Source organism: Sus scrofa, chromosome 3 (genome assembly GCF_000003025.6).
Source record: "Sus scrofa isolate TJ Tabasco breed Duroc chromosome 3, Sscrofa11.1, whole genome shotgun sequence".
NCBI classification, from domain to species: Eukaryota; Metazoa; Chordata; class Mammalia; order Artiodactyla; family Suidae; genus Sus; species Sus scrofa.
Genome location: NC_010445.4, coordinates 1,226,294 through 1,240,811, shown reverse-complemented (window position 1 = coordinate 1,240,811; position 14,518 = coordinate 1,226,294). Strand labels below are relative to the sequence as shown.

Sequence of the window (14,518 nt, the reverse complement as noted above, 5' to 3'; positions counted from 1 at the left end):
GGCCACCGTGGCCTCGGAGCAGGGGGTGGAGCTGACCGGGCCAACGGGTGGGGGGAAGGGGTTATTCCACTGGTGGGGGGCTGGCGCTCGGTACCACCTCCCCACTTCAGCCGCCCCAGCAGGGCCACCGCCTCGCTGAGCAGGGTCACAGGACCACCCCTCCCCCGGGCCTGCGTCCCCAGCGCCCTGAATGGGCAAGGGCTGGGGTCTCAGGGTGAGGCGGCCTCCAGACCCAAGACATGTGGGTGAGACCCCTCCCCGTCTTGACCCGCCTGGGCACCCCTGCTCACCGGCATCTCCCTGTGTCCCCCTACCCTGCAGGCCGCGGGCCCCTCGGGCACCAAGATGCAGCTGCTGGAGACGGAGTTCTCGCGCACCGTGCCGGAGCTCATCGAGCTGCACCTGCTGCGCCAGGACAGCATCCCCGCCTTCCTCAGCGCCCTCACGCTCGACCTCTTCAGCCGCCAGACCGTGGCCTAGCACGGCCCCGGGCCCGCCGCCCATCCGGCGGGGCGGCCAGCGACTCGGCTCGAGGGGGACCCCTGAGCCCCGCCCCCGCACAGGACCCCCGTGCAGGACCACCCTGGCCGGTGGGCTCCTGCTGTGAGAGGCGTCCGCGCCCTGGCCCCTGGCTCAGGCCCACTCTGCGGGGACGGGCCACCACCCCTCACCCTCCTTCTGGGAGGCAGGCGTGAGGCTGCCTGTGGAGGCGGCAGGGGTGGGTCTTGGGAGACAGTGCTCTGTGGGCCCGCTTCCTGTCCCCTCCCCGGGCACCCCCCACCCTCTGCTCAAGCCCGGCTGGGCCTGGGCCTCGCAGGTGAACCAGGGCTGCCAGCAGAGGCCCAGGCGCTTATGAAATAAAGGCGCCCCTCAGCACCGCACCCGGCTCAGCCTGTGTGTGTGAGCCCCTGAGCTGCCCGCCTCCCTCTGCCGATGCTCGGTGCAGCCCCCGTGCAGGTCCAAGGCCAGGGCGGGGGGTGCCCAGGGGGCTGTGGGGTGGGCAGCCCAGGAGCCCCACTGGCAGGACAGGGAGCACGTGGACAGCCACCTTCTCCTGAGCACTGGGGAGCCTTTTCATACGGCAGCGCGCCCCTCACCTGGGGGCTGGTACCAAGAGCTGGCCGGTCCCCACAGGGGGCAGGGTCTCCCCAGGTCCGAGGCCGTTGGTTCCACCGTCACGTCCCCTCCTCACTCGACGACGTCAGGACCTCTGCCCTGCAAGCTGCGGCGCTCTCGCCTCGTGGCAGGCGGTCCCGGGGGTCCTGCGTTTCGTGCAGACCCCTGTTTGGGGGTTTCAGGCAGACGTCAAAGTGGATTCAGCCTCTGCTCAGCCCTGGGGCAGCCCATTCCCTGCACCCCTCTCCTGCCGAGACCTTCCACGTGGCCTGGGCCTCCCCTCTCCCTCCCCCAGGAACCCAGCCCGCACTGGCTGTTCTCCCTGAGAAGAGACCAAGAGAGACCAAGAGCCCAAGCCCCTGTCTTGACTCCCCCCTGTCCCAAGCCCGTCGAGAGCTGGGGGCCGGCCCTCCCTCCCCCAGGCCTGGACCCGCCGGCCTCCTGCAGAAACAGGCTGAGACCAGATGCTGCCGACAGTAATAAAATGCTCAATTCCAAACCTGACACTAAATCGTTAGCCCAAAGAAAGCACCACGAGGCCCGGGTGCCAGCACATCCCCGAATGCCGGCCGTGCTCACGGGGGGGCTGGCTCCGGGATGGAGCGGACGGGACGTCACCCCTCCGGGTGGAGGTGGGGGCAGCTCTTGCTGAGACAGCTCAGGTCCTGGGGTCCAGCTGGGCCTGGCCGCAGGGAGAGGGTCACACGGCCAGGGGTGTCCTGGGACAGGGGCCAGGATTGGAGCCCCTGACCTCTGCCCGGTGGGCAGCAGAGGGGGCCTTGGGCATACAGGGGGTACGGAGGCCAGGCGGGCACCCCCCGCTCTAAACTCCAGCCAGCCCCGGGGGGGAAAGCCGCACACTGGGAGCATTTGGGGCTGAGGAATCGGGCTCATGCCAGGCCCTGACCCCCTCCTGGTGACATGTGGCCCCAAGATGGGGGACCCCGGTCGCCTTAGCCCACAGCACCACCCTCCACAGTGACTCGTAAGCTGTCCCCTGGCCTTCGTGTCCCTCTTGAGTTAGTCCCTGGCGAGGTCTTGTGCCCCAGAGCCGGGCGCCACCCCCATCCCCACTTGTGGAGAAGGACAGGGTGGTGCCAGGGCCCGGTCTCGCCCCTGCCACCATCTCACCAGCTTCTCCCTCTGCAGGGGTCAGGTCTCCAGGGCCTCTCCCGGGTGCAGGGACACCCCCAGGTCCAGACCACCTCCCCAGCGCCAGCTCGGCGCCAGCCCGGGGGGGCAGCGATTGTGCTGTGATGGCAGCACCCCCTTCCCCGGAGAGAGCAGGCCTGGCCGCCCCACTGCCCCCTCCACCTGCCTGTGGCGTTGCGTGAACACGGGGAGCTGGGCCCCGGAAGGTTCTGGTTCTGGCAGACCCTCCGCCACCAGCTCGTTAGTGGGCAGTGATGCTAAGTGGCTGTTAAGCTGCTAATGACTAATTTTAAGGAATTAGTGCCGCGGCGAGGAACTGTAATTGCCAGGATGGAACAGGATTTGCTGTGCAACGGGCTCTGTCCAGCTCCCCGGAGGACAGCACCGCCTGCCGAAGCCCCCCGCCGGGACCCGCCTCCCTCTGCGACCGTGTCCTGGCCACCAGCTCAAGAGTCTGTGAGGCCTGGTGCCTCTTTCGCCTCCCCGACGCCTGGTTCCTGTGCCTCTGGAGCTGAGGGAACGGCTGGACTGTCTCAGTTCCTCACGGCCTCCGTGTGGACCGCAGATCAGCACAGCAGCCCCGCCAGCTGGTGGGACCCCCCGAATTGGACTCTGCCTTCAAAGAGCCCCCGCCCGGAGCCACGGTCCGGTCCCCCAGGCTCCTGCCCTGCCCGTGCCGTTGACAAGGCTCCCTCCCATCCGTGAGCCGCTCTCCCTCCCATCATGGGCCTGCGAGGGGGGCCTGCGAGGTGTGTCAGGCCCGGCCCCAAACCCCTTCCTGGCCAAGGTCAGCAGCCCGCAGCACCCCAGCTTCTGGGTCAAAGCAGGATGCCAGGGTCAAGCAAGGTGCCAGGCCTCTGTGACTTGGGTGCAGGGCATGGAGCCTGTGGCCGGGCAGGCGGGACTGTGCTTGTGAGTGTGTGAGAGTGACTGTGCTTGTGAGTGTGTGTGCGCACATGTGCATTTGCATACACGGCTGTGCACACATGTCCGTGTGTCGTGTGTGTGCATAGTGAGGACAGGTGGCTTTACCAGCCTCCTTAAATTCCTGCTTCAGGCCCAGAGAGGGGCAGGGCCTTGCCCAGAGTCACACAGCACAGGGGGCCACAAGCGGGGAGCAGGGACTGTGAGCAGACGTCTTCCGGCCCTGCTGCCTGTCTCGGCGTTTCCATTGTCAGCCTTTTCTCTATCTTCAGCTGCACAACTTGGAGGCACTTTTTTTTTTTTCTTGAGGCGCTTTCAATGTAAAAAGAAAAGCCCTCAGCAGTGGCAACGTGCGTGCAAGGAAGGCCCCTTGGCCCGGTCCCAGCCTCGTCGGCCTGTGGCTGGCTGCACACCTGACACGGGAGCCAAGCGCTGTGTTTGGTCTCCCTGGGCTGGTGTGTGGCTTTAAAATAACTGCGTGGTTCTGCTGTGTGGGTTTTTTGTTTTTTTTTTTTTCCCCTCACTTAACAAGTGTCTTGGAAATTTTCCATGAGAGCATCTACTGATGTATTTCCTTGGGTTTGTGGTTATTTTCAAAACACTTAAGAAGCTTTATGGGAAACAATAACCCACAGAGACGCCATTCTCATTTCAAGAAAAGTCGACAGCATCCCCAGAACTCGGGCGCCGCGGAAGCGCCACCGTCGTCACGGTTAAAACAAGCAGAAGCTGAAACAAAACCAACAAAACTCATTTCCAGGGGCACAGGAACCGGTCTCGCCTGTCTCCTTTTTTTCCCGGTCCTGGCCCCCCCGCCACCCCCCACCCCACTCATGGCTCCAGATTTTCCAGAGATTGGGAGGTTTAGGGCTTTTTCTGATTGGTTGGTGTTTCTGAGAACGGGACCCCGGCACGCGTGGGACATGCCAGCCGTCGTAGGGTCTGGGCGCCCTCGTCCGCCCTGCGGGCCGAGCTGCGCCCCCCGGATGCAGCTGTTGAGCTCCTGACCCCGTACCCCCGATGAGACGGTGTCTGGAGACGGAGCCTTTAAAGAGGCCACTGGGCTAAAATCGAGGCCTTTGGGCAGGGCCCTCCTCCCGTGACCGGGGTCCTAGTAGGAAGAGGAGACGGGGACAGACCCGGGGCAGCCACGTGAGCCTCGGGAAGGCGGCCGTCTCCGAGCCCCAGCCCTACCCGCCCCCGCGGCTCAGACGTGCCGCTTCCAGGACCGGGAGCCAGTCCGCGTCGGTGCTTCCTTGGGGTGGGGGCCGAGCTGGCCGACCCCCGGAGCCCGTTCTTTCCCGGGGCACCTAGCGCCCCCTGACGCTTCCTAGAGCTTGTTTGTGGATAAGCTACATGTTGCGGTGTGCACACACACATTCTAGCACCTTCTCATGGACACGCAGAAGCACGGTGGTGAGAGAAGCAACATACAAGCCACGTGGGGAATTTGAAATGTTTGGGGGCCACACTGAAACAGAAGCAGTTGAAATTAATTTCATTGAATGTATTTTATGTAACTGAATAAAGCCAACATTTTATTGCAACATGGAATCAATGTAAAAATTAGTTTTGCAACGGATACAAATATTGAGTCATCATATTCTATACAGGAAGCAAATATGTCAGTTATATCTCTTATTTATTCATTTATTTATTTATTGGCCGCGGCAAGCAGCGGCTTGATGTGGGATCTCAGTTCCCAGACCAGGGATTGAACCCGGGCCGCGGCAGTGAACGTGCCGATTCCTAACCACTAGACCACCAGGGAGCTCTCTCCGTTATCCCTTTGTTTAGAAAGCAGTGACATCAGTCGTCTCATCGCCCCTTGGCCCTGGGTCTTGGGAATCGAGGGTCGCGTTTTGCAGTTGTCGCCAGCTGGGTTGGACCAGCCGTGTCTCAGGTGTTCAGTGGTCACATGTGCGCATGGGCCCCGCGTGGGACGGGTCTGGCTCACTGGTGTTCAAGTATTGAGGCAAGTCCATCACGCACGCTGGAGGCACTGCCCCATCACCTCCCAAGTTGGCGAGACAAGTGCTGGCCCAGCAGGTCACCCGGGAGACGCCAGCAGAGCTGAGAAGGGAGAGCTTTGTCCCCCACGTGGACCCAGGCCCGGCCGTCGGATCCCGGCTGGGCACCCCCCCACCCCGCCTCTCCCCATGAGCTGGGGAGCAGGAGCCCTGGACCAGGCTCAGTGAGGGCTCCGCCCCAACCTGCCAGGCCCCGGGCAAGTCTCCTCTCCTTCCTGAGCCTCAGTCTTCACATCCGGAAGGTGGGCTGACAGTGGGACCAGGCCCTGCCACAGCCTGGCAGGCTCTGCGGGTGGCCTCCTAGTGTGACACTATAATTAGCTCAATTACCAACAGCCTTCATGCCTTTTTTCTTTTCTTTTTTTTTCAAACTTAAAATGGAAATTAAATTTTGCACCAGGTTTACAGGCTGTTAAAGGAATTCACTTAATCAAACCCCAACACCAACTCCTTGAAAATGAGAATTTAAAAAGGTCTGCATTTGCATATTCATGTTTTTAATAGGGTTCAGAAGGTATATTTGCAACTGATGAAAAGGATTCATTAAGCCTAATCTGCATTGGTGGAGCATCTTAACCCCTTCAGACGCAGCCCACCCAGCCCTGCAGTGGCCGGACGCCAGCGCCTGGGCCCCCTCCGCTCCCAGAGCAGCCCTGGCCAGGTGCCACTGGCGTGTTTCTTCAAAACCAACATATCCGAGAATTTTATTTTTCTTGTCACATTCATACCCACCAGCCATGGAAAACACCGGGAAAATGTGGGAAAGTCTCAGGAAGAAGCACAAATCACCCCGTACCCACCTCCCGGGGCGCACGCCGTGCACGCTGGATGTCTGTCTGCTGGTCCTGCCTCCAAGAGCGCCTGTGTATGTGCGTGTGTGTGTGTGTGCGTACGCGTGTGGTGTGCCTGTGTGCACATGTGCGTGGCGTGCCCGTGTGCATGTGTGCCTGCGCCTGTGCGTACCTGGGTGTGTGTGTACCTGTGCGTGTGTGCACCTGGGTGTGCGGTCCCTTCCGCTGTGTGACCCCGCTCACGATCCCCCAGGACGTGCCCAGCTCCCCGCGTCCCTTCACACACACCCTGGGAATTCTCGGGGCCGAAGGGTCAAAGGACATGGACGCTGACCTTTCTCCAGTTCACGCTCCCAGGGGTGTCGCCCCTGTGAGGCTGAATGTCAGCAGGGCCACCCCCACGAGGGACCCGCGCAGGGCTGGGCCGCCTGAGCCAGCGGGCATCCCGCCTTTACCCTGGGGGGGCACAGCGGGGCTGGCAGCACTGGAGGCCCCCCGACGCCGGCCCCTCGCTCCCAGGACACCCGGGGTCGTCTCCAGGATGTTGGGATTGTCCCAGGAGGACAGAGGGCAACCTGGCAGGGCTCCCGGCGCCCAGGCTGTGACCGCTTTACCCCAAACACAGACAGTAGATCCATGAAATTAACGGGGACAACTTCCGTCCATGAAAAGCCACAGACCAGTGAGGTCAGGTCCAAGTGCACCGAGTTGCCACACAAAGGGTCACGCACGGACTGGGTCACGTTCACGGCACTATGTGGTTCCGGGACCGGGTGTCCCTGTGGCATGGGGGGAGCCGTCCAGATGTGGAGGGCTATCCTGCTGTGGGGGTGGCCGTCCAGGCGTGGGGGGAGCCGTCCAGATGTGGGGGGCTGTCCTGCTGTGGGGGTGGCCGTCCAGGCGTGGGGGGAGCCGTCCAGGGGGGCAGTCCTGGTGTTGGGGGGGCCATCCTCTGCAAGCTGGGAAAGGGGCCTGGGCCCCGCACAGAGACATGCTGGAACCGGACCCAGGGCAGCGGCCGAGGGGAGGGAGCACCGCCTGCGTGGGGCGGGGGGGACTCACAGCCCAAGGAGGATGAGCTGCGACATCTCCCCTCTCGGGTGGGGTTTTGTCACTGGATGACCACTGTGGCCGTGGCCGTTCCCAGTGGGCTCACAGTCCGGTCCACACAGGTGGCAGCAGGTGGACGGGTCCTGGACGTGGAGGAACCAGTCCTGGCGACACTTTGCCCAGGAGGACGCCGCTGCCCCCAGGCGCCCCGTCTCAGCATCCCTTTGATGATGCGTTGCTGCCTCCGCTCGGCTGCCATAGCCAAACCTCAGCCGAGCCTAAACCACAGCTCCGGAGCTTCGAGAACCAGCGCAGGGTGTCGGCAGGGTTGGCTCCCCCCGAGGGCTGCCTGCCCCGCGTCCTCGCAGCCCAGCCGAGAGCGGGCGAGCTCGGGGTCTGTTCCCTGCTCGTAAGGCCACAGTCCTGCTGGCTCCAGTGGCACCTTTGTGACCTGTGTCACTTCAACAGCCTCCTGAAGGCCTGTCACCCAGATACAGTCCCAGTGGGGGCGAAGGCTTCAGCCTGACGGGGGCCGTTCAGCCGCAGCCGTGGGTTCTACCTGGTCCTGAGGCGTTTGAAGCCATTTAAGCAAGTCTGATGTATTTGGCGTGTGGTTTTAATTGAACGCTTAGAAGCAGCTGATTAAAGTTTATGATCAATATCTGAATATCTGGGACATGTTATTGGTTAATTTTTTTTAGTTAGAATTCATTAATTGTCGGAGTGTTTAAACATTTAGGGAAATATGCTTGATAGAGTCATCGGATTAGGGAATTAGTCGACACACAGCGAGCAGCGAGATTCAGGCCCCCGGGCAGAGCCCCTTGGGCAGGGGAGAGGCCCGACAGACAGACAGACAAGCAGACAGAGACCCCGCAGGAGGATGGGCCTGGGCAGCGCTCCTGGGAGAGGGGACGTCCCGGCCACGGTGGGGACACTTCCCCAACTAAAGGAGACCGGCAAGCGTGACTTTCTTCAGCATCGGGGTGGGAGGCAGATCCCCACGGAGGATCCCGGAGTGAGACTGAGCTCCCCCCAAAACCGACGCCCAGTGGCAGCAGACAAATCACAGGGTTTGATGGAAGGACGGTTATGAGCTAGGATTTCACGTTCCAGGAAGTTGCGTTTCATGGGTTAAAGCAAAACGAACACCTGCCCGGTCCTGGGTGCTCAGGAAACGGGCCCCCCGTAAAGACCCGTCCTGTGGGCCAAACGGAGAGCCCACGGGGCTCCGGCTCCAGCGGCGGGGGGCGAGGTCGGTGCCAGCAGCGCCGTGTCTGGGTATCTGCAGGCCCGTCCACCGAGCCGAGGGAGGCATTCGTCCTCCCTCCGAACGTGAGCAGACCCGTGATGCCGGCGCCTGTGAAAGCGTCCGCGTGGGCGCTTCATCGATTTGGCCGTGTGGTCTGTGGAACGTGTCATCGGTGTGCACGGCGGGGCCCAGCCCCTCCCGCAGCAGTCTCGGGGGTGCCGGGAGGCCGCCGGCCCTGCTGCCCGCACCCGAGCCGCCTGCTCATCAGGGCTCACTCTGCCCGCCGCTGTCACCCAACGCCACGCGGCACGAGGCTTCCTTCCGCTTGCTCTTGTGCTTCCTGCGTCATCTGCCCATCCCGCCCCCCCTCCACGCAGTGTGTCTGATGGGTACCTGCGTCGCCCGTGTGAGATTCTGTGGCCTCAACACATCAAGATGCATTTTTCCATCCCCTGGCCACACGCCCTTTGGACCTGTTCCAGCGTTTTGCTACAAAAAGCAACAACGTGCTCAGATGGTCCCTGTGCGTTTTCTTGGGCTCCTGAGCAAACATGTCTTTAGAATTTAATGAGAAGGGGAGCCATGGGGTCAGGGCGTCTGCAAACACCCAGCTTTGCAAGACGAAGCCTCATTATTTTCCAAAGTGCCTGGAGCGATGTGCGTGTCCACCAGCAAGCCGTAGACCCGCGACGGCCGCAGGCTTCGCAGGCATTTCCTCGAGTCACTGGGAGTGAGCATTCGAGAGACGCTTGTTGCACCTACTACCGGTTCGTCTAGGGGTCGTGGCTCTTGCGCTGGTGAGATTGTATCCGACGCCCTCTCTTTGCTGGTTTGCACACGGAAGCATCTCCCCCCACTTGGCACTTTGCGTTTGCACCCTCTTTGTGCTACTTTTCGATAAACAAAGTTCTCGATGTCAACGTGCTTCCATTTATCCATCTCTCCTTTCATGGCCGGCGCTTTGGCGTCTGGTTTACGCAAATCTTCCCGCCCCCGCGGGGTCGCCGAGATAATCCCCACCCTGTCTCCTGCAAGTGATTTTTATTTATGGCGTGAGACAGAAATCCAATTTCATTTTTTCCACATGAACAACTAATTGTCTCGGCAGCATTTGTTAAATGGGCTCCTCCTCCCACGCGGTCTCCCGCCGCCCGCGCCGTCATCAATCAGGGGTCCCTGAACCCGTCGCTCCGCTGCTGGGCTTTGTCCCGTTTCCTCGGTCACCGCGTCTGTCCCAGGATGGATGCCAAACGGTCCGAGTGTCTGAAGGGCACGCACGGCACAGGCGGGGCCCGGGGGGGGACCTGAGGGGGCTTCTCCGTGCCCGCAATGACCTTGACGGTGGTTTCCTAAAAAGCGAGCCCTCCCGCCGCCTCCCGATCCCTTATGCAGGAGAGCGCATTGCCGGCAGAGCCTCTTCAGGGCGAGGAAGCTCCCTCCAGCCCTGGTTCCCCAGGAGTTTTTAGAAGATACATTCGTACCGAAACCTAACACGCGGAGTAAAGACGCACACGTCCTAGGGCGCCGCCCAGTGCATTCTCCGGTTTCCAACACTCAACACGAAACGCTTCCGAAACACCGGAAACCATCACGCCCCCGCCCTCCGTGCGGTGGTCACCACCCTCCGCTGGAGAGGACCGGCCCGTTTCCGGATTTGACGGAAACACAATCCGACAGCGCGTGTCCTTGGGGGCCTGACGTCTTCCCCCCAGCGTCGCGTCTGTGGCACCGCCCACCACGTTGCCACACGCGGGTCCCTCTGCCCGGCTTTTTACTGCGGAGACGAGAGACTTTCACAGTAAACACCTGCAGGCATCGCCTCCACCCTGCCATCGACGCCTTACTCTGTTTGGTCTCAAACGTGTGTCATTCCATCAGCCGGCTTCGTGCTCGGGGCGTCCGGGGCCCATGGCAGGTGTCGACACCCTTCTCCCCAGACGGCGCGGCCTCCCCCGTGGGAGCAGACGTCCCTCTGTGTCCACACTTGCCTTCTCCGTAAGTAAAGTTTACAAATGAACCTACACCTCCGAAGAGACCAGGGCACACGCTTGTGGACCAAACCCCCTCAGGACTACAGAGCTCGGCCATTGTTCCGGAAGCTTCTCTCCGTCCCTTCTAAGGCAGCCTCCACCTCCGCCCCGAGAGGCAGCAGCTCTCCCGGTCTCGCCCGCTTGGCTGGGGTACACCCGACACATCACGCCGCACGAGCGCGAGGTGCACACGCGGCCAGGTGAGGTCCGGGGCGGATTAGCGCGCCCGTCACCGCGTCGTGGGCACGAGGAGCTCCTGTCCCCCTGTGGTCACTACGTGAACGACGGGGTGGGCGGCTCATGGCTTGACCCCACCCCCCGTCCGTGATGGGGGGCCCTAGGGTGGGGCTGGGCTTCGGGAAGAGGGCGGCAGGCGTTCTTGCTCGCGACTTTTGGAGACGAGTGTGTGTTTCTAGGGGGGACGCGGGGGACAGACACGCGAGTCAAGGGCACCCAGACCCGCTGCAGCTGATGCCAACCAACAGCGTTCAAAGTGGCTGGGCCCCTGTTCCCCTGTGGACAGCGGGTCTCTGGTCCCTCCAGGTGCCAGTGACCCTGGGTGTCATCCTCAGGTTACTGTCCCCACCAGCGCTGGCTCCGCAGGTCTCACTGGGTTTTCCTAAGCGCGGAGGTCACCGCCTCCTCGGCGCCGTGCGGACCCTGCGGTGGCCTCTTTGATTCCTGTGTCTCTTTAAATCACTCGCCCAGTTCTCCCCGGGTCAGGTGGCTCTGGTTAGGCTCAGGTTAACTAGTTTCCCCTGGCCTGAGTCTAGTTAAGGATTCCGGCCACGTCCCTCCCTCCCCCACAGGAAGCGGTTCCCGCCCAGCGCTCCACGCGACGGGCTGCGGGAGCTGCGGGAGCTCGCGGAGGTCAAGCCCGGCTGGGCCTGGGGACGGTCCGGAGTCGCCTCCGTCTTGATGGCTCCCTGCCCGCCAGGCGTCCCGGAGCTGCGGTAAGTGGGGATGTGTCTGTGTCGCGGCCTGTCCCCCTTTCGGGTTGGGGGTGTCCGGTGGGCTCCCCTGGTGATGGGTCTGAGAAGCCGTGTTGGTTGCAGGTGGTTTTGCCTTGGACCGTCGGGCAGCCGGGCGACTCCAGGCTCCTTCCAAGCCTTTCTGCCCAAGCGTTGCCTTTCTGCCCAGGTGTTGCCTTTCTGCCCGTTTCTAAATGGGGCGCTTTGCCTTCGCCTCAGTGACCTGGGCACCCTTTCTCTATCCCGGGTACGGCCTGGGGCAGACGCACGTGTGACAGAGCTCGGGGCCCGGGTTGCGGGCTTGCCTGCGGGTTTTTGTCCCGACGAGCACGAGTTTGCCCGTGTCTGACCGCGCGGCTCGCGCTCTCAGGCTTGGGCCTTGTGCTTCCCTGCAGACAGCTTTGCTCACCCAGACGCAAGGATGTTCTAGAAACCTGACAGCTCAGCTTTCGTGTTTGGAGACAGGCCCCGCCGCCCGTTAGTGTCAGGTGTGCTGTGAGGGGTTCCTGCCTTCTCAGGAGCATCCGGCTGGTCTGGAACCGTGGTCGAGAAGCCCAGCCTTTGCGGGCTGGCTGGCGGTTGTCCCGGCCGTGACTCGGGCCCCGCCCGCGGGGGAGGAGGCGGGGGGCTCCTTCCAGGCTCAGCCCTGTTCCCTGGATCACTAATTCCACACCCTCTTCATTACCGCAGCTTCCTATTAAGTCTGGAAATAAGGCATCAGTGAACTTGGCTGAAGTTATTAAATCGAGTAGTTGGTAAATCAATTTCGATGAACCACGCTCGCGCTCAGATCTCCAGATACAGACAGGTGGCTTCCTGAGGTCTGCGTCTTTATCGTTGTTTTTCTGTCCTTTGTCTTACAAGGGGCACCTGCTCGACCTCGCACCACTGTCACCACATGACCTGGGGGTCATTTCGCGCGCCTCGTTTGGCTTAAGAAAGTATTATCCCATTTAGCCCTCGTGGAGCTTTTCCTGTGAAAGGTGCCGCGCTGCGAGATGAGGCGATCGCATGGCTTTTCTCCTCGACTCTGGTGATGGGGTGAAATACACTGATTTTTTCTTTTTTTTAAGGTGCTGAACCAACTTTTCACTCCCGAGATAAGCCCCACTTGGTCATGATAGACTGTCCTTTTTAGACGCTGCTGCATTCAATTTGCAATTGCAATTTTTTTCTCAAAGGGATTTTTGAGTCTGTGTTAATGAGGCATATTCCAAAGCTTTTTGGCGTGTCTTTGGTTTTGTTTTCCGAGTAGCAGTGTCAGAATTCCCGTCGTGGCTCAGGGGTTAACAAATCCGACGAGGAACCATGAGGTTGCGGGTTCGATCCCTGGCCTCACTCAGTGGGTTAAGGATCTGGCGTTGCTGTGAGCTGTGGTGCAGGTCAAAGACGAGGCTCAGATCCCGCGTGGCTGTGGCTGTGGTGCAGGCCGGCGGCTGCAGCTCCGATTGGACCCCTAGCCTGGGAACCTCCATGTACCGTGAGTGCGGCCCTAAAAAGACAAAAGACCAAAAAAAAAAAAAAAAACACAAAAAAACAGAGTAACAGCGTCTTCTAATCTGACTGGTACGAGTCCTCCTCTTTTTGCTCCTGAAAGTGAGTGGACCGTGGACCCGGGGCTGCTGCACCCATAAATACCAGGTGGAAGGACCAGGGAACCCTCCAGGCCTGGCGTTTTATCTTTGCCATGTCTTTGAGTTTGAATTTCATTTTGTTAATGGACATTGGACCTCCCAGTATATTTTTTCCTTGAATGCGCTTTGGTGTTTTGCACTTTTCGGGGAATATGCTCTAAGATACAGAATTTACAAGGACAGACTTGTCCGCAGTGTTTGGGTTCCGTAGAGGCTACAGCAGTGTCCCTTCTCCACTCGGGATGTTGGTAACGTCTCCTCCGGCCCCTCCTCCTTCACCGGCTGACGAGCTTTTCATTTTATTGCCTTTTTCCAAGAGCCAGGTTTGGGTTTCATTGATTTTTCTCTGTTGTGCTTCTCTTTTCACTTTCCCTCATTTCTGCTCCTTTGTAAAAAATAGTCTGCTTCCTGCTGCTGGCTTGGGTTTACCTGTTTTTCGAGTTTTATATGCATCCTATCAAACAGGAGCCACATGTTTGTAATGGAAGCCGGAGGCATTCTCAAGCTGGCTCAGGGCAGACTCTGTAACGATGGGAAGAGACCTCCCAAGGGCCCCTGGGCTCCGGGGAGCCCAGACGTGGAAGGGGGCTCGGGGCTCCCCAAGGAAGGGGGCTTCGCCCTCGATGGTGGCAAAGTGTGTGGATTCCCTGCATGAGTGCTGGCCCATGGCCCCTGGGGAGGTGGGCAACCCTCTGGGCCGCAGACCAGCTGGAGCCAGGCTGGGACACGTGATGTCACCCTGGGCGGGTGGCAAGAAGTTCAGGTGAGATGGGGCCGACGTGGGGGGGGGCACACAGACGCGGCCGACGTGGAGCGGCTGCTGGGGCCTGGCGCCCTGCTGGGGCCCCCTCTCCCCCCGACCTTCTTCCCCGTGTCCTGCCGGACGCTCCCTCGGGGCAGAAAGCCGGGGAGCTACCAGGACCCGACGGAGGAGGGAGAAAATGAGAGATGTCAGAGAAAATCTGGGCCCTGGGACTGTTGGGGCGTTAGAATTTCACCATCTCTCATTCACGCAGCGAGTGTGACATCTAGAAAGACTGACGATAGATGGGGAGGCAACAGAAACGGGATTTGTACCTGGATGATGGTCTCAAGCTGCCCCGCGGGGTAACTTTTGACTGATAAGCATTTTATCACTCACTTAGGCCTTTGCAAGTCCTGAGTCCAAGAGGAAATCACAAACTGGGCTTCAGTTCTGTAAGGGGGAAGAGGGTTCCGTCGTGGCTCAGCAGAAGCCAATCTCACTAGTGTCCACGAGGTCGCAGGTTCGATCCCTGGCCTCGCCCGGTGGGTGAAGGACCCGGCGTTGCCATGAGCTGTGGGGTAGGTCACAGACGAGGCTCGGATCTGATGTTGCTGTGGCTGTGGTGTCGGCCGGCAGCTGTAGCTTCGATTATATCCCTAGCCTGGGAAGCTCCCTATGCTGCGAGTGCAGCCCTAAAAAGAGAAACAAAAGAAAAAGAAGAAGACAAATTTAAATAAATTAATTAATTAAATAAAGCTGACTCTGGGGAAACCAATATTAACACACTGAGGGCAGGTTGAATGTGCGTTTTAATCAGCCATCT

General features: G+C 60.6%; 2 protein-coding genes across 4 annotated transcripts in view; both read left to right on the top strand.

Moving 5' to 3' along the window:
• The window catches only part of MAD1L1 (MAD1 mitotic arrest deficient like 1), a 323,281-nt gene extending 318,535 nt beyond the window's left edge, over nt 1–4,746 (top strand). The window contains exon 18 of the mRNA XM_021085975.1: nt 322–4,746. Within this exon, the coding sequence (XP_020941634.1) occupies nt 322–480 (159 nt within the window). The 3' untranslated portion in view covers nt 481–4,746. The remainder of the gene's footprint in view (nt 1–321) is intronic.
• Nucleotides 6,964–14,518, top strand: part of LOC110259831 (killer cell lectin-like receptor subfamily G member 2) — a 42,856-nt gene continuing 35,301 nt past the window's right edge. The window contains exons 1-2 of one of the 3 annotated variants that reach the window (XM_021085973.1): nt 6,964–10,545; nt 11,155–11,298. In XM_021085973.1, the coding sequence (XP_020941632.1) occupies nt 10,328–10,545; nt 11,155–11,298 (362 nt within the window). In that variant the 5' untranslated portion in view covers nt 6,964–10,327. The remainder of the gene's footprint in view (nt 10,546–11,154; nt 11,299–14,518) is intronic. The other 2 variants (XM_021085974.1, XM_021085972.1) reach the window with 2 other exon arrangements.